The following is a 23,557-nucleotide window of genomic DNA, read 5'->3' as shown; positions in this document are numbered from 1 at the left end:
TAAATTGCACATTTTGTCCCATTTCAAGCAAGGATCAGTTGATAATATATGCAGCTCTAAGAAAATAAAATAAATAATAAATCAAAGGTTTTTCTGGCATTAGTTTCATTTATTTGATAGCAGCATGATGGAAAGACATACAACACACATGGACATTTTTATGAGCCTTCCTATAAACTGTTGAGAGCAAATTGAGCCACTAAAGGAAATATTTATAGAATCATAAAGGAATGAAGTAGCAAAGACTGTGTACAAGATGGGCATTTAAATTGGTGAAGCCAAACAAAAAGCTTTAGTGTTTTAGTATATCTGATTTTTACACACAACATCCTTTTGCTTGATGTCAGGCGTTTCTACAGTGACATCATTTCAGATTGGCCATTATCTCGTGTCCTTCAGAAGAAATGCAGTCAATACTGTCCACTCCTTTTTTATTTGACCATCAATCCAGCCTCACTGGCTGGTCCAAGTGCTCAGACACACCCACTTTAACGGCCCCCTTTAGCAGAAGACCCTAATGGTAGATTGGATCGCTGTGCTCATTTACATGTGCACTCCAGCATAACATGCTTTCTATTCATACAGAGAAACAGATGAAAATTGAGGTCAAATTCATTTGCAAAAGCAATCAGGTCTACAGATGAACTTGAACTGTCCCTGAAATAGAGGACAAGCAGCTTGGACTTTTACATCTGTTGACTTTTGGGGTTTGAACTTGGCGTTTATCTTAAATACCCAGCACTGTGTTGCGACAAAATGAATTTGACCCTAAGCTCACTTAAAAGGAGATGCAGTCAATAATAAAGGATGTCCTGAATTACTGATATCTCACTGCAGTGCAAATGAGGGAGTAATTTTGATTTTAAGCAACAGAATAGGCTTGTTGGCATTTTTAGTCATGAAAATGACAAAAAGGCTCTCCAGGAAGAAAGTCTTTAATCCCAAAAGCGGTGCCACTCAGGAGGAAATCTTTGAAGTCACTATATCTACTGTAATAAACCTATTTAGAACATTTTCTATACCTCAGAAGCAACAACAGCAGGTGAACAAAATCTCCAAATCTCCATTAATCTACAAATAATGTCTGTCACCTGCTGCATATTAAGGAGCGAATCAGTCATATATACAAATTTATTGAATGAAAATACATTCCAGTGTGATGTTAATAGCAGCTGGAGTGATTATTCCTAACAACATATTCTAAAGCAGGAATGTAAACTCACTTCATTTTGGTCCATATCAAAAATCTGGATGTTCTTAAAGAGCTTGTTGTGCCAGATTGTACTGATAAATTCAAATTATTGATAAAATATCAATAGAGCGGTTTGTTTCAGAATTCAGTAAAGGTTTCTTAAAAATTAAATAATATTGAACATCTTTTCACATCCAGGACTTTGTGATTGTTTTCGTGGGGGTTTATTGGAATCAAAATGATAGATTTTGTGGCGCTAATTTAGAAATATTTGGAAGGAATTTCTATATTTGTGATAAGGTATGATGTTAAACATGGCTTTTTATTAATCGCCATTTTGATGACGGACTATAACTTGACATGAAGGAGGCAGCAGTCACTTAAACCAAAAGTTTTTGGCCAATTTTGAGAAAAATTTGCCTGAAAATTTGAAAAAAGGTGGAAATGTGTTTATTTTGTGTGAATTTACCAGATTTGTTAAAAAACTGGAGGGACTTGGTGTAATTTGGAGTTTAAAGGACCACATAAGAAGCTACGGCGGGCCACATTTGGCCCCCGGGCCTTGAGTTTGACACATGTTCTAAAGAATCAGATTAAGCTATAGTAACACCACAAAAAACAGCTAAAATATATTGAAGACATTGTGTTAATATCCATAGGTTTTAAACATACACACTTATTCAACAACAGTTGAAAATTAACTGAATAAACTAGAAAAAAATGTTAAAAAACAAATTAGCTCCATGTTCTTGAATTACAATTGAATCAAATTTTGGAGACATTCTTGGTAAAGGTCTCCTATAAACATGGTTAAATTTGCACTATTTTTCATACACATTTTCCTAATTGAGAGGCATAATTTAAAGAACTTGAGACAAATGTAACATTTTTCTTTATAAAATATAGGTCATCTAAAATAAATGTATTGAAACAGAAGAAGTCATTTAATCACTAATAATTAGTATATGACGACAAACTTTTCACTAAAATCCATGCAAGAAATGTTTAGAGTCTCCTAAAATTACGTTTTCATGTTAACGCACAAACGGTTCAAAAACATTTTGCTATTACAACAAATCATCAAGATGTAGAATAGCAAAGTTACTCAAGCAGCAGCAAAGATCATGCAATTTTTATTAGCAGATGTTACGTTAAACGTTAGCTGTAGCTCTGCTGTCTATAACTTAAAGGTAAAACTTTTTATTCCAAAGTGGATTCAAATCAAAGATTTCTGTTCACAGTAAACAGCATTAACCATGCAAATCATGCATATTAATAATAGATGCTGCAGAGAGTTTAAAAATCACTTTGTCTTATTTAGAAAAAAGTAAAATGTTATTATATAGCGCTTAATCTCTCACTGCCTGACTCTAAAACTTTATGACCACCTGTAGAAGAAAGGCTAGGAGTCTGCAAGACAAGTTACAAAATATGATTGTAAATTAGTCCAAAGGTGGAGAGTTGAAAGTTCAGAGGAAGAGGAAGCTAAAGGTCTGAAACGCATATATAACATAAGAAAATTATATCCAATCAACAGTCTCTTGTAGATTGGAGCTAAAACAAACAGATGAACACTAACCAAACCAAAGTTGGATTTCTCTATGCGGTTGCCACAGTAACAGATGCAGGTCACTCAGAGTGGAGGACCAGAACACATGCAAAAATATCAGATACCTTTTGTTTGTTCTCATAACAGAGACAGCAACTGGGAATTAGTTTACGTCAAACGGAAATAAAAAGTCAAACTAGTTGAATTTTTAAAGTTGGCTCCAGCGCGGTGGGAAACTCATACAGTCAGCATCCCTGCGCTTTGTGTCTTTCTGCCTTTGCTGCAGTTTCTCCCAGTTTAACTTCATCGCATCTCCCCAGCCCTCCCCGTTTCTCCTCATTTCCAACTTCATTGTTCAGCCTCCCTTATGGGTGCACATCGTTTTCTGATGAAAAGTGAGCCAAACATGATCCTTTCCTACGACACAGCACGGGATCGCCGGAGCAAACTGAGAGGATCAGTCCACTCTCATACCCACAAGCTACAGGTGGTTGGAACCACAAAATCTCAGCAAAAACTACAATGAATGCGTCCTGATTCTGTGATGTGTGCAGTTAGAGCTGCTGGTGAAGATATGTTGAAGGATTTCTGTGCGTAGGAGGGACTTCACATGGCATCAGTGGGGAGAGGCAGCAGTGATTACAAGAAAGGACAGACAAATAGAGACGAAAAGAATCACAAAAGAAGGAAATATAAACATCCAGATGATGCAAAAACATGCAATCAAAATAAAATGATCCCCATTCATCAAAATATTCTGAATGAAATTTAAATCATAAAAACACTCACCATGAACTGGACGTTGTCAAATCCGTTAGCCAGCAGGTGGTTCTCATACTGGACCAGACCGATGGAGTCCAACCATTGTCCGACGGACTGCAGCGGGCAGCGGGGACCTATGAGGGGGTGGAGGGGTAAACGCTTCAGTAGGGAGTAGCCGTCCACGCGGTAGCAGCGGCAGTCCGGCTGAGACAGCTGGCACTGCCACATCATGTTATGGCGAGCAAAGTGGCTGTCGAAGGAGCCCGCCATGCTTTCGGACGAGTCTGTTGGCGAGGACGATTACAGGGGAGGGGGATTCAGAGGGGGATGGAGGGAGGGGAGTGGGTGAAAGGGGGGGAGGGAAGAGGCTAGGCAAGGGGCATGATGGGGTCAGCATGCAGGGAAGCCAGGCAGGTAAAGTGCCGATGTCCAGATGTTCTCAGAATCCAGCCAGAGGCGTTCGGGAGGCGGAGGGAGGAACTGAAAGTTGTATCCGTTCCTGCGGAGGTAAATCCTGCCAGAGATCAGGCCAAGTGTAGATCCGAGTCTGTCGCCGTGCGAAGTGCAGCCGCCGCCGCTCTCACTTCAGCTGTTGCGCTCGCTCGCCCTGAGCCGGTGTGTGAGTGCGCGCGCAGAGAGAAAGAGAGAGAGAGCTGCTGCGTTGTAGATTTCTCTTTATCAAGTACTCCCACTCTCATCTGTATGCTTCTGCAGCCTCCTCTCTCTTTCTCCCTCTCTCTCCTTTTTTCTCAGCTCTGCCTCCCCCCCTCCTCACCAACTTCCCTCTGGTCTCTATCTTCCCTCAGCGGCGATCGACACCCTGCCTGCCGTCTCTGCTGCTGTATGTATATCTGCCTCACTCCGTTGATAACAGCCACAACAGTTGCAGCTTCTTTTGTCTTTAAGCCAGAATCCCTCCCACACACACACACACACACACACACACACACACACACACATATGAAATCCTGAGTGAATACATGCTGTCCTGCATATGCATGTTTGCATGTGTGAGCAGCATTGGTGGGAAGGTGGAGCTGCTTTGGCACAGACCGGATTTCTGGCTACCGTAACCACGGTTAAAACGGCTTTGCATTGATGGATGAAAGAGCAGAAGAAGAGAAAAAAGCAAGAGAAGAATGGGGGGATCAGGAGGTGGAGGGATGTGGAAGTTAATACAGGCAAGAGGAGCTGAATGCAGAAAACAGATCATCACTGGAGGAGAAATCAGGCGTGCAGGTGGAGGAAAATTGTACTTTAGGGATATACATTTTTAAACTATTCAGATCCTTAAATAATTGCTTTCATGTTCCAACTACAGACTTAATTTTTTTGTAATTTAATTTGTTATGAAAAACAAATTGTGATCTGGAAATGCATTAAAATCATTTTTACTGCATTACAGTTGCAGATTTTTTCTTCCATCTTTGCACATCTAGACAATTTGATCCATTTTTCTTTGCAAAATAGCTCAAAGTCATTCAGAGTAGATGCAGAACATCAATTTGAAAGTCATATTTTCAATTATTTTGATGACTGGACTTTGACTTGGCCATTCTTCTGGATGAATATGTTTTGGTCTGACATATTCATCCAGTTTGAATTGTGTATTTGATTTGTGTATTTAGGTTTGTCCTGCTTGACGGTGACAACAGATTTTAGTCAGAACTGCTTTGTATTTTTCTTCCCTTAAACTCTGAATAGATTCCTACAGGATTCAACTATTTTTCAGATTTAGTGCAGATTTTAACCCTTTGTTAAACCCTTTTAATATTCCTTCTTCCTGCTGTGTTCTTTAACAAATCTTTGAGGCATCCATTAAGGCGACTGCAGATGTCTGCACTGTATTTTAGTCAACGAACTTTATATTTAGATTTTTAAAGAAAAAATTATAAAAACATGGATCCAAATTTAAAAGGGGAAAATCATAGAAATGAATTTCTATTTCTAATCATTTATTTCAAAAGATATCTGCAAATTATTTCACTTATTGTTCACCTTCATGAGGAATCCAAGCTTATTTAGCTGTGATGGATTCATGACAGTTTATTATATAATAACTGCATGAGGGAGAAGATGTTTTGCATTTAAAGTACACAGAAAAATTCCCATCTTATTTTACTTTCTACAAAAACACTGATGTGTCACAAAGCAAACGTTTCTCCTTTATTTGCACCTCTCATCAATACTACTGGCATTTAAACTGAGGCAAAGTGTAGGTTTTTCTAAAATGTGTGGGCTTTGAGAGATTTGGAGAAATAATTTTGTGAAAGTTCACTACGCCCACTTTTCCCACTTAAACTAAGAACCCACTAAGAATTTGGCATATTCACCTGTTTTTACTCATGACCGTCCCGTTAAAACTTCCATTGTTTTATAAAAACGAGCAACAAATTTGCAAAATTCAAGCGATACTCCTATTAGTATTAGAGGCACTGAAATAAAAACAAAGAGCATTTGCGAGTGGATGAATTCATAAAAAAAAAAAAACACTTCAAATAGACACTCAACATTTTATGAAAAAGTCACATTTTCTACACTTTAAAGCAGATGAGTTATATAAAGATAAAACTGTGAAGATAAAAAACAACTTTTTTTGTGTTGTCGTCACCCCTTATTAGTTGACTGAGTAGAAATAATTATACTGAACCATGAGTTGTTGAGACTTCAAAAGCTCAAAAGTTTGCTTGTAATTTACAGGAACATCCTGAACATTTTAGGAAATAATAAAATGAGGAGAGTCAAGTTGCTTTTAGGTAAAAATAAACCTATTTTTCAGATGACTGCACCAAGAAAAATTCAGTGCAAGCCCTTCTTTTTATTAATTTGTTTGGGGTTTTTTTCCCTCACATTTTTCTGCTTTCATCAAGCTGCACATCGGCGTATGAAAGTGAGCATTTGAGAGAACGTCTGTGTGAATATTACTACAGTAAAAACCTTGAGAGAAACTATAAATAAGATCAAATTCAGCTCCCATTAACTTTTAAGTAAGCTGATTTTTTTTAATTCAATTTTATGTCAGTGTATTCCTCTCTGTTTTTATAATCTGTTTCGATTACACTGGCTCTGGTATGTGATAAAAGAGCTCTTTTTCTTCAAATATTTTTTTCTGTATTTATCTGAACTTGCTGCATTTCTATAGTATTCAAACACTATTGAAATATTGTGCCTGTGCTGTCGAGCCCAGTCATCAAGCTTTCTGGTTTTATTGGATTTAAAACACAAACTCATCTATTTATTTTAGTATTTACAGATGCCTGGTTCTTCTGCTGATCTGCAAAACTATATGATGGTTTAACTAAATATCTGCTCAACTTTAGGGAATGTGGTGACAGTTGATATATTTCAGGTATCAATCTGAAATTTGCATGCATCATCCTACCCTGCTAATTCCACCAGGATTTATTCTTCACGTCACCCACACTCGACACACTGGATGGCGTTTACCTGAGGTAACCTCCTTGACGTCCAATCCGCTGCCGATCCCCGCGCCGATGGAGCTCATAATCTTATCAATCTGAACAGACGGGAAACAGACAGAGAGGGAGCAATGTGTACAGTACATATTAATAGGGTGAAAAGTTATTTCCCAGGAATAATTTCTATTTCTGGATTCATGCGTCACATAATGTGATCCTTACAGCAGCCGGGATGCTGAGTGTCAGCCGGAAACTTTCAGACAGCTGAACCAAGATGAAGAGAGGAAGAGTGACTGCTGGCTGCAGCACAGTGGACATGCTGCTAACCACTCAACTGTACAACCTGCTCATTTGTCAACCAGGCAGCAGAGCCGCCATCCACAGAGTCTCACAGGCAGTGATCACAATCACATCCCAACAAGCTAATTAATCAGATTCGTTACACAAGAAATAATATATGTCTAAGACTTAAAAAACAGTTTTTTTTCTGAAAACAGTAATAGCAACAAATTTCCAGTACAGAAATGTTATATTATCTCCATGTCATGAACGTGAAGATCGTGGCTGACTTCCCGGTTGTCCAGCTAACAGTCACTTAAATCCTCACACAAGGAAGGTAAGCCACCTGATGTCACGGATAAAGAAGCTGGTTTTTCACAGCACATTGATGGAAAGTTAAACGGAAGGAAAAACTCATCTAGAACAAGGGACGAAACCAACACGGACAAACCAAGCCGCAAGAGGATTGTGAAGCAAACCCTATTTGAGGATAAATAAAATGGCACTGCCAAAGACCCCAACGCAGATGAGTTTAAGGACGGACGAGATGCTACTGAAACTTTTATATTTAATCATGTCAAAGTTTCAAAACACCGGTCTTACTGAGAACGGTGTTTGTTGCAGGGTTGTTACATACATTTAGCCTAAAACCTTAAGGAAACATCTTCTGTCTGTAGCACTATTTCAGTCGGAAAATTTCTTCTCAACAAATTAATTTAATTTGAGATGTGGATATTATTCTGTTTTTATTTTCTTTGAATGATTAACTTACATCTGAACACCATGAGAACTTCCTGACAGTGTATGCCTAAGTGGTGATAATTATGAACAAATAACTTAAGTAATTAGCGCTACATGATGTACAAATACCAAATTTGAATCAAAAATTAAATCTGCTTGAATCCTGAAAAGTTTTTGTGACTCGTCTCTTGGCAATGATGCAACTCTTTTCATCTGCTGCTTTGTGTTTTCCCTTAAATAACATTAAATTAGACACGAATTGTTACCATAAATAGAAAAAAAACAAAAAAACACTGATGGTAATTCATCAAGACAGCAAGTCAGGAGTTGCTTTGGGTAATTAATGAACATGTACATGCAAATGTGGCACAGCATACACTAATGGGCTTTCACTCACATCATTAGCATCATTTTAAAAATAGTCCAGGTTATTTATATGATTAGATCTGCATATTTTGTTGCATTGCATTCCTTAAAAAAAGGTTTCTTAATATCTGAATATTTCTCTAAGTTATCCCTCTTTTAAAAAAGTAGCTTGAGTAACATGAACTAAAACACAGCAGCCTTGACCTCCTGACCTTTACCTCTCCACAAATCAAACTACTTTCAAACATCAGAGTGGGAACACGGTATATCAGCACGGTAGAAGTTGAGAAGGTTTCAAAGGAAAGTGATGCTGCGGTGCTGAGGCTGCAGTTTTCCCTCCTGCAGAGACCAAATGCTGATTTGCTTTAATCAATTTTATAGCAAGAATACACGAGTCGCAGCACAGCCACTGATCTGCATCTTCATTCTCCTTTAATATCGCCATTGATTAGATACTCCAGATCTTAAGCGGTCTGCATCATCTCACCTCCTCCCACTCGGCGGTGAAGGACGGCGTCCGCTCCAGTCGTTTCTCAGGGCTGGCTCCCTCTCTGGAGCCGGGCGTTCCTGGCCCCTGGGCCCGGGACCCAGAACCCCAGCTGTATTCCTCCTGAGGAACATACAACACATTTAAAAAAAAATAAATAAATACATGAATGCTTTCACATATAACCTATGACTTGCAAAAAAAAATTTCAAAACATCTTTGAGCTTAAAATTCTAAAAAAAAAAAGGATTTCATTACTAATAGCTTTATTTTCATCAAATGGAATATGCATTTTCTGTAGTTTATAATTTATTTAGGCTGAATTAAACAAATCTCAAACGAAGCACCAGCCACTGGAACACTGTGGCCCAGATTCTTGAGTTATTTCATTGGCTGAACTCAGTTTCTGAAGCCACATCATAGAAACTAATTTATACACATGAATATTCTGAATAGTTGAAAACGCACCAAACAGGAACTTTCTTTCTCTTTAAATAGGACACAAATGATAAAATATTATTAAAACTTTTGCGGTAGCCTTAAAGTTTCACATACTGTGCATCTGGAAAGAGTTAGCACCCCTTTTCAAATGTCATGTTTTTAATGCGGAGTCACAATTTAAGTGAAAAATACACAAAATCTGCAACAATCTGGTAATTTAAACTGAAACTAACAGTTGTTATGACTTTCACAACTTTCACTTTCTTCTGGTGAAGTCATGATTAAACTTACTGACTGTGAAAACTAAAAATCCAATTCCAATTAATTCTAGTGATCAAACTGCAGTAAGTAGTTTAAAAAGTTTCTTTCTAAGGAATGCTCCACATCAGCATTGCAGCATTATATACTAGCGTTAAAAAATGCTGCCGCTACCGTGCTTTTCTGTGGATACGGTGGTGTTTTGGTGATGCAGAACATTCCTTTTGTTTTGGAAACTAAATGTTTGTAGAAAAATGGTTCTGAATTCAAATATTTATTTCAAATCTCAACTGATTTGTGACTGCTATGCTGGAGGAGACACTGGTCCGTATCCTTTGGGAGATTTTAGTGATGAAGGAATGTTTTCTTTGTTTCTGTCAGGTAATACTTCTTCGCAGTCCAAACATTTGAAGAATACTGGTGATTAGCAGAGGTGTCATTTCTTCAGTGCTCTTATCAGGCTCTTGGTGGGATTTAATTTCTTCTGCTGATGGATATCCCATTGGAAGTTTAGCAAATCCCTTTTGTAGGGGAAATATGTCATATTAGATTTACAAGATATGAGACGATTGCCTGACTTGACATTTTAACAGGAGTAGACATGATTATTGTAACTGAGACTGAACAGAGAAAAAATATAAAACAATAAAAAACTCTCACCTGAATGGGGGACACAGCCACCAGGTTGGAATCGGACTTGGACAGAGACTTGGAGAGCTGCAGGTCCAACACGCTGCGTGGGACGGATCTCATCCTCCCCAGGGTGCAGGCTCTCTCTTCGTAGCCGTCCCTGGCCTCGCCCCCCACCTGCTTCCCCTGAAGCTCTGCTACGTCTCCGTTTTGTCCCAGGGAACAAGAGGAAGGGTGGTTTAGCGTCGACCATCCACCAGGCAGGCCCGCTTGTTCACAGTTCTTGTGCTGAAGCTGGTCTTGATTTACCCGGGTGTGGAAGATGGTTCGGTAAACGACCTGCGGCTTGTGGGACCTTTGGGGAGAGGATTTGTTCTCAGTTCTAGAGAAACCCTGACAGGCTCCGCCGCCGATCACAATGCTGAACTCGGGAGTCTGCAGCACGCTGCCCTGCACCTCTGAAGAAGCGTATTTAAAGTGCTTGGGGCTGTAAAGGTGATAAGGCGTATCCGGCGGCTCACAAGCCGGAGAGGATCCATGAAGGAGGCCTGCGAACTCCTCTGGGACGAGACTTTTTCTGTTTTCCCCAACGAGACGACTTGAACTGGAGGAAGAGCAGAGAGGGGGCGGGTCTCGCTGGTAGATCCCGTCGTCTGCAGAAAAAACACAGGAAACCAAATTACTATTATGCCTGGAAGTCACAGCTGATAACCATCTTCTGCCTACAGTTTGAACATGCCTATATGAATTAACACGGAACTGATTTATTGAAAAAGTGATTTTCATTGAACAAGTGAGGATAGGTTTTTACAACAGATTCATCACATTTTTTGCACAAAATCATTCTTTGATCATAAGATTTTAGTGTGCTCATACTTTCAGAATGAGGTGTTACTGGATCTCTGGTCTCTTTGAATCCAAATAAGCTGCTCCTGGCCACAACTCTAAATCAACATTTGCAAAATGTATGCAATTATGCAACCATAATTCTTTGAAAAGGCATGAGTAGATGCTCTTGCACAACCAACAAGAATGCAGCAAGTGGTTTCTAAACGGTTAAATCAACAACGAAACACCTGATCTTTCCAGCAGCCATTGTGCAGAGCCAGTCAATTGTGACTCAACGATCAAAGAGGTTTTTGAAATGTTACATTTTCCACACACCAAAAAAACATTAACTTACTGTTTTTTAAGCACCTGAGCTGTTTTAGGAAGCAGTAGAAACCCAAGTGGAAGTAAAAATAATAAAAATTTAAATTTGAAATTCCCTTCTATTAACTGAGCGTAGCTAAAACTGTGTACAGCACTTGTTTCCTATATTACTTTGGCACTTTTGACATATATAAATCTTAATAAGAACAATAAATAAATTCCAAAGACTTATAGTATCACATGGCATATTCAGGCTATTAGAGAGTAGCAAATGGATTATTTAACAGATGTTTTTGTGCATTGTGGGGTCAGAGTTCAAATAGTTTAAATAAAGAATTGCACAAACTGAATATAACTCTAGAAGCTGCCTCATGCAATTACATCTTTATAAGTCAAAACGAAGCCGGACGGTTTTTCTGAGAAATCCCCAGCAGAGTGACAAACTTAACCAACGGTGATTAAATGGAACAATAATGATGTTAGTCCTTGAACAGAGAGCCACTTCATTTCAAGTGTGAGTGTTGCGTTTTCACTGCACCACTGTGCTATCTGCTGTGTTTGAAAAGCACAAAGAACATCCATAAACAGCCCACCGTTAACCAGGCCTGAAGTGTTAGTTGGACTCAAAATGTCATTTCCAACAGGAACTAAAAGGTTCTTTTGCTGGAACTAATTGCATTGACTGGCCAAGTAGTTAAAATTTAGCAAATTATCAGAATTTGAAAACTTCTCTTTGTATTGCCAACTTTGATCCCTCTAGTAACAAATTATTAGAGAACTGAGAAGCCGACAAACTGTCTGGGGTTTGATTTTTGCAGGTTCTCACATTTAGCTCAGACAGGAAGACAACTATTTCATTTTCTTCAGTAAATGAGATGTAAAATGCCACATTTTTACACCCTAGCCATTCTTCACAACATTTATTTTGGTAAAATACAACACTGCAGTTCATAAATCTTTCTAGTTATCCTTTTGTTGCTGATTTTAGGAGGTGTAGTGAAACATTTGGCTCCACTCCCCCCTTTTCTCCCCGGGGGTGTGTGTTTTTAAGATGGTTGTGTATACACACACACATTTCACAACCATCGAAATAGAGCCGATAGCATCTCAGCTCCAACAGCAAACCAAGCTCTGACAAGCACTGAGCAAATTGAAAAAGCTTTAATCCTAAATACTTATATTTCTCAGTCCTGCAGTTCAAGAATGTATTTAGCTCCTATTTAATTGATCCGTGTTGTTAAAGCATCAATTTTACCAGCAAAACATGTAAATGTCTGACATTAAGGAAAATATAACTAAGAAGTTTAAGAAAACAACTGAACTCCATCAGATGACCTCATTTTCAAATAGATTTATTGTACCTCCAAAAAAAAAACTTGAAAGGGCAAAAAATTTGCTCAACTAATCCAGATGGCAGGTTTTATAAATCTCAAAGAATGTAAAGTTTTATTGCTGACTACGATTATTGCAATCATGTTTAGACTTTTTCTTCCCAGGTCGCCTCTGAAAGCTCAGGAATCTTTGCTTCCATTTTCATACGTCACTATTTCACCTATTGAAACCAGGTGCTACTTAGAAGAAGCAAATTTTTTTCAAATGATGTAACAAAAACTTGACATCGTTAAATTATTGGTCACTGATGCCATCACATTTATCCTCCTGAGTGGAAAATAACATTAGCGTGGGATTTGTCTGTTTTCTTATAGGAAGGATCTAATTAAAACATATCAGTTCAAACATACCTTTTTGAAATATTTCAATCTGAAAGTTCAACCTGTTTAAACAAGCTGAGGTGTTTGAAAAGCTGGCTTGAGCCGTACATGCTAGAGGAGTGTGGATGCATATTAGAACTGATTGGTTTCTAATTAGTTTTTTGTTTGTATTTTTTTGTTATTTTGAATAAGATATGCAGCTAGTAGCAAAGTTAAACAAAAAAACAGTTTGACTTCTGATTCAAAGCTATGAAAATGTATTTGTGTGGGGAAATATGTCATTTGTTCTACAGAATATTAATGGTAAATCTGCACAACAACTCAGTGAAATATTTTGAGGCCATTCCTTTCCTAAATCCTAAAACCGTAACATTTTTCATATTTAAACTTGCACTGTATTCTCTCTGTATATTATTCATTCTACTCAGAACTCTTCTTCACCCTTTGCTTTTTGTTTTTTTTTTTTTTTGCTGAAGTTGAGGACCAATGGCAACAGGTGAGCATGTTGATAGCTATGGGAACAACCTGACTTTCTGGGAGCTTTCAGCCTCCAGGAAAGTGAGGGGAAAGTGGAGTAAACAGAGCTGGAAAAAAGGGTTTTTACAGAGAAAGATAAATAATCCGTAAAGTAAATTACATACAAGTAAGTACATTCAACGGTTGTGTAGCTTCAGGTAGAGGCGAAGTTAAAATAGCATAATTATAACTCACTGAAGCATGATTACAGGACAGGCTATACTTCTAATTTGGCTCCAAACAATCGCTGTCCTCCCAAAGTAAATGTGTTTCAGTAAAGCTGCGTTCCTTACCTGAGAGGTACCGGCTCAAATGAAGGAGCAATCAAAGCTTTTGTTCAGCAATAACCTTTTATTGTAAAACTATGTCTTCTTCTGATGAAGAGCAGCAACTATCTAAGAATGGAATGGTGAAAGAGCAGCGGATGCAACCCACTGCATACCTGGATTTTTATTGCGACACAAAATATACTATTGCAAACAGGTAGTGGCATGCAGCAGCACCGCCTGCAGACAGACTGTTTGGAAAAGATGTGTTCAATTCTGAAGAAACAACAACACTAATACAGCTGTGATTGCGCAGTAAACATCACAAGTATGTAATTTATCAAGACTTCCTCAAGTCTTAAGCAACACTTTCAGTTACCATGCTAAAGCTAGAAGCTGCCTACAATGAGTTGATCATAATAAACTTAATATGAGGGAATCTAGAGCTTAAAACAATATATTTATCTTTTAGAAAACTAGAACATTAAATAAAGTTTTTAAACTCAAGCATTTTTTGATATTCTGTTTTCTTTTTCCTCTATAATTACATGGTAAAACTTTAAAACTGTAAACTGGTAAATAATTGACATCCTTTAGTCTAATCTGTTTTAGTTAAGATATACTTTTGGATAACAAAACAACAAACGCTGAAAGTAGGTCACTATCTGTACATGCCTACATAACTATGATCACCAGAAAACAGCCTAGTAATATTCATAGTAAATCATTTCATATTTTTGGGAACAAATATAGAAAACATTGTTTTGTTGATGTTTACACTTTTTCCATGGCTTTTTTCTCTTCTGACTCTACATCTTAAGATGGTTTATTCACTACATATATAAAGAAAACAGGGATGTATAGCATAAATCACAAGCTGCTACTCCTTATATGCCTCTTTAAAATATGACACAGCCTGTAAACTTGTTATGAAAGGCATGGAACTGGAATGTGGGCATAATTAACTTTATTAGTTCCAACTGCGGTTATCCGGCTCCGACGTGCCGACTTTATTACATGCTCAGAAACTACGCAATCTGAGTACACAATTTCATTTCAGATTAAAAAGTATTATGTTCTATAATTTAATTAAATATTGTGTTTCAGTCATTATCTTTCACAGAATTATGAAAATCTGTTTTTGCGGTGCTTGTGGGCTGACGTCATTATAAAAGCAACATAAAAAAAATACAAGTGCATTCATATTAAGTTTTCCAAGTTCAACAGAAAAATGTTATTAATTTTGTGGGTCCATTTGAATGAGAACAGTGGATACACAAACTTCGTATTTTTCTAAAAACTTCAAACTATATTGGATTCACTTTGCTTTGGAAATGGTAACTGCGAAGAAAAAAATCCCATTAGGCTTTTCATGACTTCCTTTCAGAAATGGCACCAAACAGAAGACACACAAAATTATATCTAACATTTCTTACAACACAGACTCTGAAGACAGACTTTCCTCAAAGTTTAACATTTCTCACTGAACTAATGCAGTAACTGCTGACCAATAAATGCCTTATTTTAAATACTTTTGTAGTTTGGTCACAAAACAGTCTCTACTCCTGAATTTATTTTGTTTTGCATATTGACTGACATTTATTGCAGCATATTGAAAGGAAAAAATCTAAAATTAATTTGTGCTTCAGAGGTGGGATGTCACATCAATTCACAGATAACTAATATTCTTTTCCAATATAAAGTATCCTAAAATATCTTATTTATTAATCATGAAAATGCTGAATACATAACAATTTAGCTACAACTTGAAGCTTTTCTTATCAGATTTTGCTAGCATGTCAAAGATGTTGCAAGTGTGATTTTTAAGAAGTGAAGATTTGCTTTTGAGATTAAACCATTAGTACAATTTTACACATATAAAGTTGAGAAGAATTATGTATTCTTTACATTTAAATACTTTGTCATCTTGCAATTGAGGCACATTTAATGTGTCAAAGTTTAAATGAACACAAAGAGCACAGAAAAAATGAAAGGAGGAAAAGGAAAATAAAATTGACTTTCATTTTAGATTTTCTAACCAAGTACAGAAGAAATTTGAGAGAAAGACAATCAAGCAATGGTGAAAGTCTGTTGCAATGAGACGAAATTTTAAAACAAGGTAAAGTTAAGGGTGGAATTTGAAAACAAGGAATGAGAAAAGAACAAAAGTGTCTGGAGAATAAAGTGTCTGACAGAATGAAGGCCTGACTGACATGAGGCATAAACGAGAGACCAGGTGAAAGCATGTTGAAATGGGAAGGAGAGAAAATGGGGTGAAAATAAGGTTTCATCTGTCAAAGTAAATCCTAACATGATCACAACAGGCTTCTAAAAGTCCAGTATCCATGACAGGTTATCAAAAATCTACCCGAGCCTCATTCATTATTGATTTTAACACAGCCTGAAGGTCACAGAGTACTCCGAATTTCCACAGAAAAACACGACAAACGTGAGCAAAAGAAGGTGACAAGCAGTCTTGCCACATCACCATCATGTCCCCCATTTGTGTTGAAAATGCCTCAAAGGAACGCACATGCAGAAAACAAAAACACATTGTGCTGTTTTTTTTTTTTTTTTTCTGCGCGCATCAGCGGGAGAACCTGGGAGATGATCCAAACATCTGATAAGGATGCAGTCGTCGCTGCGTCTCTTGTGGCAGCGCAGCAACTGTTATTAAAAACTACAGAGCAATATCTGAGCTGTCAGTCATCTCTACATGTAGCTGGTGCTGCAGGAGCTGAAGCGAACATCCAGTTACGGCGGGGCTGCGCTAACAAACCAACATCCAGATGATGCGACATCGTATGATAATTGGTTGAGTTGATAAACATAGAAGGCAAACAAAAAAATAGTTGAGTTAAAAATGAGAGCCAGGAAAATCTTTCTTTTGAGGGTTGTTGGAAAGGTCACATTAAATGAAAACAAAAATACTTTCAAGAGGCAAGCAGAAACTTTCCATTGCAACCAAGATGTTACTTTAAATTAATCAAGGAAGCGCCCATGCTGTGTTAGTTTTGTTTCAATTTTAAAGCGTTAATAGCTTGTAACATCAGCTTACTCTAAGTAAGCCAAGCTAACATGTCAGAAAATTACATAGTTACAACTCAGATGCCACATATGTAAAAAACTAAGAAATGATTTCTGCAACAAACTCATAAAAAGTCACATAACCTCCAGATACACTATGCAGATGCTCTGTCTGCTCTGATGAAAATGTACTGCATGGAATGGCTAAACAGCAAACAGGTCAAACTTATTAATTCAGTTATTTTATCCTTTGGAGGTGTTCATAGACAATAAACAGAGAATTAAACTTTCATCCAAATAATGCTTGTAACGCCACAGGTAAGTTTTACAACTTTTATGTCAATAAATATGCTCTATAGATGTTTTTTAAGCCCTTTTTTTACTCATTCAGGAAATTTCGGAAGTTTCAAGCCATATCTGAATATATTCACAAATTTAAAAAATGGTATGATTTCTTATTTTATCACTGTTTGCTGCTATTTACCATCAAAATATCTCTTGTGGGCAAACAATTGCAGCTAAATATACAATTTTACCAAACAATGTCAGTCACTTCCTCATGAATCAATACACAAAATCTGATTCTGTATCTAATTCTGCCTTTTTATCACTTTTTACCAGTTAAAACCCTGGATATTTTATCGTACCTAAAAACAAAAAGTGAATGCATTGGTAATTTGTTTGGAGACAAAGTGTTTGTGACACAAGAAGTGGTTTTACAGCAAAACGCACCAACAGTCTGGGTTCGACTTCTCTCTGTGGAACACTGCAGATAGCAACTCCCTGCTGAGAGCATTTCTTTATTGCTGATAGCCTGTGCGTATCTAAAGCAAGCCTTCGGGTGGATGGGAGCCACTTTCCACACGCTGAATTCGCGCTTTCATTTCTGACTCCAAAGTTTATTGCCACAGCAACAGGCTTGTCTCCTGTGGTAACACATTTTTCAAGTCCCATGAAAAGTGACGGAAGTCTTTCACTGGTGTCACTGGAAATGCATTTAGTGCTGGTGTGAGACAGAAAGCAGCGGCGAAGTTGAGTTTTTTTATTATCTATGGAAAAAACACTGAATACAAATTCTTGACTCGTGTGTAAGCATATCTAAGTTACATCAAACTGGAGATTTTCTTTATCATCACCTTGTGATGCTTTAAACTATCAACCCTAAAACTTCTGAACAATAAATTCAATTCCAAAAGGGTTGCTTCGGTTCATCTGTCACTGGAAAATGTTGAACCATATAAGGTTTTTCCTGATTTCATTTTTTTTCTGTGTGACCAACACCAGGATGACTTTCACAGTACATTTCTCCACATTCTTTCCATTTAGTTATTCTGAACACAGTCTGGCTGTCTGTGTGAGCTTCTTTTGTGTTCACGATGACTCATCATTATGTTGGGTCTTCCTTTTAACAGCTAAACCAGAACAAACTGAATGGAAAATTATTCAATGACGCATAGACGGGATCAGGTATTGACAAGTGTGCAAATACATCACTCAGGAAAGCTTGAATTTGGACAAATCTCTACAGAGACTGAAACATGCTGAACAATTCACTGTATTTAAATAATTGTCCAAATTTGTGTGTTTTTGTCTCATGCTACATTATGCAGATACTCCATCTACACTGGTAAAGATGCTCTCACATTTATATGTAACGACTGGTGCAGCAGGGGAGTTTGATCGACTTTCAGAGTAATTATTATTTTATTGCGTTTGGACTCACAAACTGAAAGGAGCATTAAACTCTCGGGCCAAGATGGTAATGTAAGCATTAAGCATAGAAAAAGAACTAAAAGACCAATGTTTGACTTTAAAACAAACTTCAAATGAGATAGAATTACTTAAACTATAAAACAGTCTCAATATCTGCAGTGAAACAAGTCCTGTACCTGAGGAAGAAGTCATTACTTCAAAAGTTAAAAAGGAACATTACAGTTTGAAAATAGATGAGATACAGAGCTTTATCTTTGCAAATGAATCGTTTGATGAAACTATACTTGAAACTATACTTGAAGAAAACCACGACATTTCGAGAAAAAAGGGATAACAGCATCCAAAGTGGGAAAGCAGCATCATGTACAGTGGATATTTTGCTGTTTACAAAACAGATGGAAACTAAGAAGAAAAGAACAATGTGGAAATATTAAAGCACATTGACTATTATTGTACTGTCTAAATAGAAACCCTAAGTAGATTCTTCCGTTACAAAAGTAGCTGAATGAAACTCCTGAGAGATATTTGGTGGAAGAAAACATAAAACGGTTGATTCAGTCATGCAGTACTTCAAAACACAAAGAAACATTTTAGGGATGTATAAAAATTTCTCCTAATAATTTTGCCAACTTGCAAACAAATCATCTTGCTATCCTGGCTAGAAAAACAATGAACGTTTAAACAGAAATCCCGACCCTGCCTTGATAATGCAGCTGCATCAGGTCAAGCACAAAGAAGGTGTGCTCCAGATCTTACTAGTCATTAATTACAACTTTACTTTAATTAGAGTTAAATTACAGAGTTCGGTACTCACCAAAGGTAAATGCTTTCAATTTATAACACAGGTATAAAGTCCTGCTAAATCTTGTTCCTCTTCTAATGAGATCCGTACATCTCAAGGCTTTGGGGGGGCATTTGTAGGCATGTCTTACAAAATAAAAGAATGATTTTAAAATTATGCATCAAGTTATGTTGTGCAGGTGGGCTAAGTGATATTTATGATTCATCAGTTTAATGAGTTTAAGGTGGATTATCTGTGTAAAACAAGCAGTGCAGTCAAACACACAACACTGTCCATTGTTTAGGTACTAAAGGCTCATTAATTGATCAAGATCATTGATTGGTTTTGTCTCGGTTGGGCTGTTTGCACTGTGAGGTGAGTGAGAATGTTTAGCTCTGAACAAAAGAGCAAAATGGACACAAAATAATCAGACTTCTATAGTGAGATGGGTTTGTGATGAATATTGGCAACAACAAATAACTGGCTAAAACTATAAAATTAGGGTTAAATCTAAGAAAAAGTATTTTTTGTTTTTCTTTCTGGAGGCAATAGTCCCCTTTCATAATACTCTATGTAATAATATTCTGATAAGCAGATAACAAATATTCCTTATTTCATTGAAAATAACTGAATGAATGAATTAAACCTTGTATTGATCATCATTTAAACTCCTTTACACTTAAAAACAGAGGTCTACTGTTAGTTTAATAGAAATTTGACAAAGAAAAATTAATCAAAAAGTGAAGCCAAGGTGGAAAAGACAATCTGTACAGTACTCAGATGACTCAACAGTCTAAATTTAAAAACTATCTTTTGCAACTGTAAATCTTTAAAGTAGAAAGCTGCTGCAAAACATAAAAAAATAAGTAAATAAATGTAAAAAAGAAAAAAAAGAGCTTACGAGAAGCTATGAAGTTTTCAGCAACTAACGCGTTTCCAGATAAACAAATTGACACCTGCAGGTTGGTGCATGTTTGTTACCGACTTATTGAAGGGGGCTTCTGCATAATTCATGGACTGCAACTGCTTCTGCATAAACACTGCACTGCATTTGGTACTCTGTCTGTGGCTGGGATTGCATAAAGCTGAGTTATGTAGCAAAACAGCAGCCCTGGTGATAGATTGGGTTATAAATAGGGCTACTTTTTGTCCAGCAGCCTACGCAGGTGGCTGACACCAGCAAAAACTGCTGCATGGCTGGAGGAGTGGGGGGTGGGGATCATTGTGTGTACTGTTAGCTTAGCATCAGAGAACGGTTTATAGATTTTAGGGAAGAAAATGAGAGGAGAGACAGATGTGAAGGCAAGGAAGGAAGCACCTTGTATGGTGTGCAGAATAATAAAAGTGATTCCTCACTTCCTTGTCCTCGTTTTTAATTCTCACATTGCATCCCTATCCCCTCCCTGCAACACAAGATTCCCATTCTCCATCACCCACTCGCTTTCTTCACTGGCATCCTTTGAATCCCGAGACTCTGTCTTCTGTACCCACATGCATGTAGCGCCGCTCTGTTCGGTCTGTCTGCGTCGCTTCCCTCCCTGTTAGCCTCTAGTTACCATGGTTACCCCACAATGAGCCGTACACGGCTAATAAGTGGAGAGAGCAGGAGGGATGAGCAGAGCGGCAGAAGAAAACGGAGGAGGAGGAGGGGAGGAATTGTGAAAAAAAACTTAAATGGAAAAAATAAATAGGTGCCAATCTATTCCTGGTGCAGGAAGTTTAGACAGTGAACTAGAGAGAGAGGGGAAAAGAGAGAAAGAGCGAAGGAGGTGGGGAGGAGAAATGCCTAACACAAAACAGAGTGCTATGTAGTAAAATGTTTTAAGTATTTGGATGTTGTTGAGGTTTTATGTTTGATTTTTATCATTAGAAAAAGCACATATACTCTGAAAACTCTGACTTTGTTGTCTTTCTTTATGTCCTAGAAACATTTCTAACAATTTTATATCAAAATCAAATTACCATTGTTGTCAAGGCTAAAGTAATTGTACATTTCATTAAAAGAAACTTTAGGCTTGTTAGACATTTGTTTTAAACCGCTAATTAAGTTGATTTGTTTTATATGGGAGATGAGGCTCTCGGTCCAGGACACCGTTCTGTTTCGGGTTGTAACAAAATAATAAACGAAAATTATATTCTATTGCATATTTGCATGCACTATTAATGATCTCCCTGTGTTTTACAAAGTAGTCACTCTAAGAAAATAATACGGTGGATTATGGATTCACTTATGCAAATGCTTGAAGCTAAATTAAAGAAGAAATTCACTCTGTTTTATGGAATATGCGATCTTTGGTTATTTATTTACGTGAACTATTTCAGTTTCAATGTTTTCTCTCACTTTTTATGGATTCATTATTTCATATACTGTACACAAAATCACATCAAGGCATTCTTGTAAAGACCACAGCAATTGAAAAAGAGAGCTGGATTGGGGAATCTTCCTGCTTTGATGTCTCAGTGTTATTTTTGTTCTTTCAAAGAAAAACTATTTATCCAAAATGACAATGCTGGATTTGTGTCACTTAAACACCAGCTCTCAACTTTGCTCCCAAACACACTAATTTGCAATCATTTGATTATTTCATTTTTCTCCTGCCGATGTTATTGAATTGAACAACACCCAGACAATAGCCTGTTGTGTTGAGTTGTTGTGCATTTAAAAAAATAAAGAACCTGCTCACAAACCAAAATTATTAAATGTTGAACAAATCATACACTCCACAGCTCACAGCTGGTTTTCTTTCAACCATCTTGCTCTCCTACAATATTCCAATCACCTGTGCTGGACACGACCACCAAGAATCAAAAGTGACGAAGCTGCTGCACTCTGATTCCCACAGAAAGTTCATATCATTATTTTAATTTGCTTTGCTCTTTCCATTATGGAAGGAAAGTCTATTGGGAAGCTTCGATGTAAGCAGAGCCAAATTAGCATATTCATAAATCCCATTCACTGCATACAGGACAAAACACCAAAGACACATTCATGCTATTACAGGTCACAAAGGATTAAGAGATGCTCGAGTGGGACTTCTAATGTGTTCCTATGGAAAACATAGGGAAGATGCTGAAGGTCAAAACGGGAAATGTTTGACTTTGATTAGTTCCTCAGAAGAAATCATCATCAAGCCAAGAGGGAAACAACTTGTTGCTACACCACAACTCCTGCAGCACTTCAATGGGAATAAAAGCACAAGATGTCTCAGGGTTTCACTCTTTTTAAGTCAGTGTGTGTTTGCTGCACACACACACACACACACCCACACACACACACACACACATGCACACACGCACACCTGTGGATTGATGGTGTGTTCTTTTTTTTCATTTCAGGCTCCACACCGATCAAAGTCCAGCAGGGTTTCTCAACTGCAGTAGGATGAAACAAGCACACACACACACACACACACACACACACACACACACACACACACACACCCACACACACACACACACACACACACACACACACACACACACACACACACACACACACGCACACACACTCTCTCTCTCCTGCTCCCACTCTGTGCCTGGTAGTAGTGTGTAGAGGTGTTTGTGTGTGTGTGTGTGGGTGTGCATGTGTGAGGGACAGCTGGACTGAAAGCCAGGTGAGACACAGAGGTACCAATGATTACATCACTGCTTAATGAGTGTAACCAAGGCCACTGCTTCGCCATGACAACGAAGAGTCCCACTGCTATGGTAACACAAGCAGCTTGACAAGGAAATGACATCAATGACATGAAGGTCAGAGGTGAATCTGACAGAGAAGCAGCGAAAGGAAATCTGTTTGTTTTTATCATCTGCTTCTTTAATAAATGTCTGTGAGCAACTTAATCGTTAAATCACCTCATTTCATTCTCGCTTCTATTCCATTTGGAGATGAGACTGAGACTCAGCAGGGGAGAACAAGCATCATTAAATGAAACCAACAACACTTTATCTGCTATGACAGTAAAAAGGACTCCCCACTGAACCAAAGTAACTTTTTCTGCTGATGTTTTGAAACCTTGATCTTGAGATATGTTGTGAAGTTTTCCTTTGGAGAGCGATGATCTTATCCAATTGTCAGCTTACAAATTGATTCACAAGAGCTACAGTCAAACAGGCAGCTGCTAATTTGTTAAGAAAAAAATGACTTCAGCCATAAAGTGCACACTGGACATAACATGGAGCACACTGAACATTTTAAAACTTATTTTAGGTATCCAAAAAAAATTACAATAATTTCTTGTAAAATTTGCACAGAGAAGAAATGTC

General features: G+C 37.6%; 1 protein-coding gene across 8 annotated transcripts in view; it reads right to left on the bottom strand.

Moving 5' to 3' along the window:
- The window catches only part of anks1b (ankyrin repeat and sterile alpha motif domain containing 1B), a 177,196-nt gene that overhangs the window by 55,528 nt on the left and 98,111 nt on the right, over window positions 1-23,557 (bottom strand). For 7 of the 8 annotated variants that reach the window (XM_055054854.1, XM_055054853.1, XM_055054852.1 and 4 more), the window contains exons 14-17: window positions 10,155-10,777; window positions 8,796-8,918; window positions 6,951-7,020; window positions 3,531-3,637 (exon numbers count right to left, since the gene is read on the bottom strand). In XM_055054854.1, coding sequence (XP_054910829.1) covers window positions 3,531-3,637; window positions 6,951-7,020; window positions 8,796-8,918; window positions 10,155-10,777 — 923 coding nt within the window. Of the gene's footprint in view, window positions 1-3,530; window positions 4,443-6,950; window positions 7,021-8,795; window positions 8,919-10,154; window positions 10,778-23,557 lie in introns of those variants that run through there. The other variant, XM_055054860.1, reaches the window with a different exon arrangement.

This window comes from Poeciliopsis prolifica, unplaced genomic scaffold (genome assembly GCF_027474105.1).
Source record: "Poeciliopsis prolifica strain line A6 unplaced genomic scaffold, Auburn_PproV2 SCAFFOLD040, whole genome shotgun sequence".
NCBI lineage: Eukaryota > Metazoa > Chordata > Actinopteri > Cyprinodontiformes > Poeciliidae > Poeciliopsis > Poeciliopsis prolifica.
This window is presented reverse-complemented; position numbering and strand designations above follow the sequence as displayed.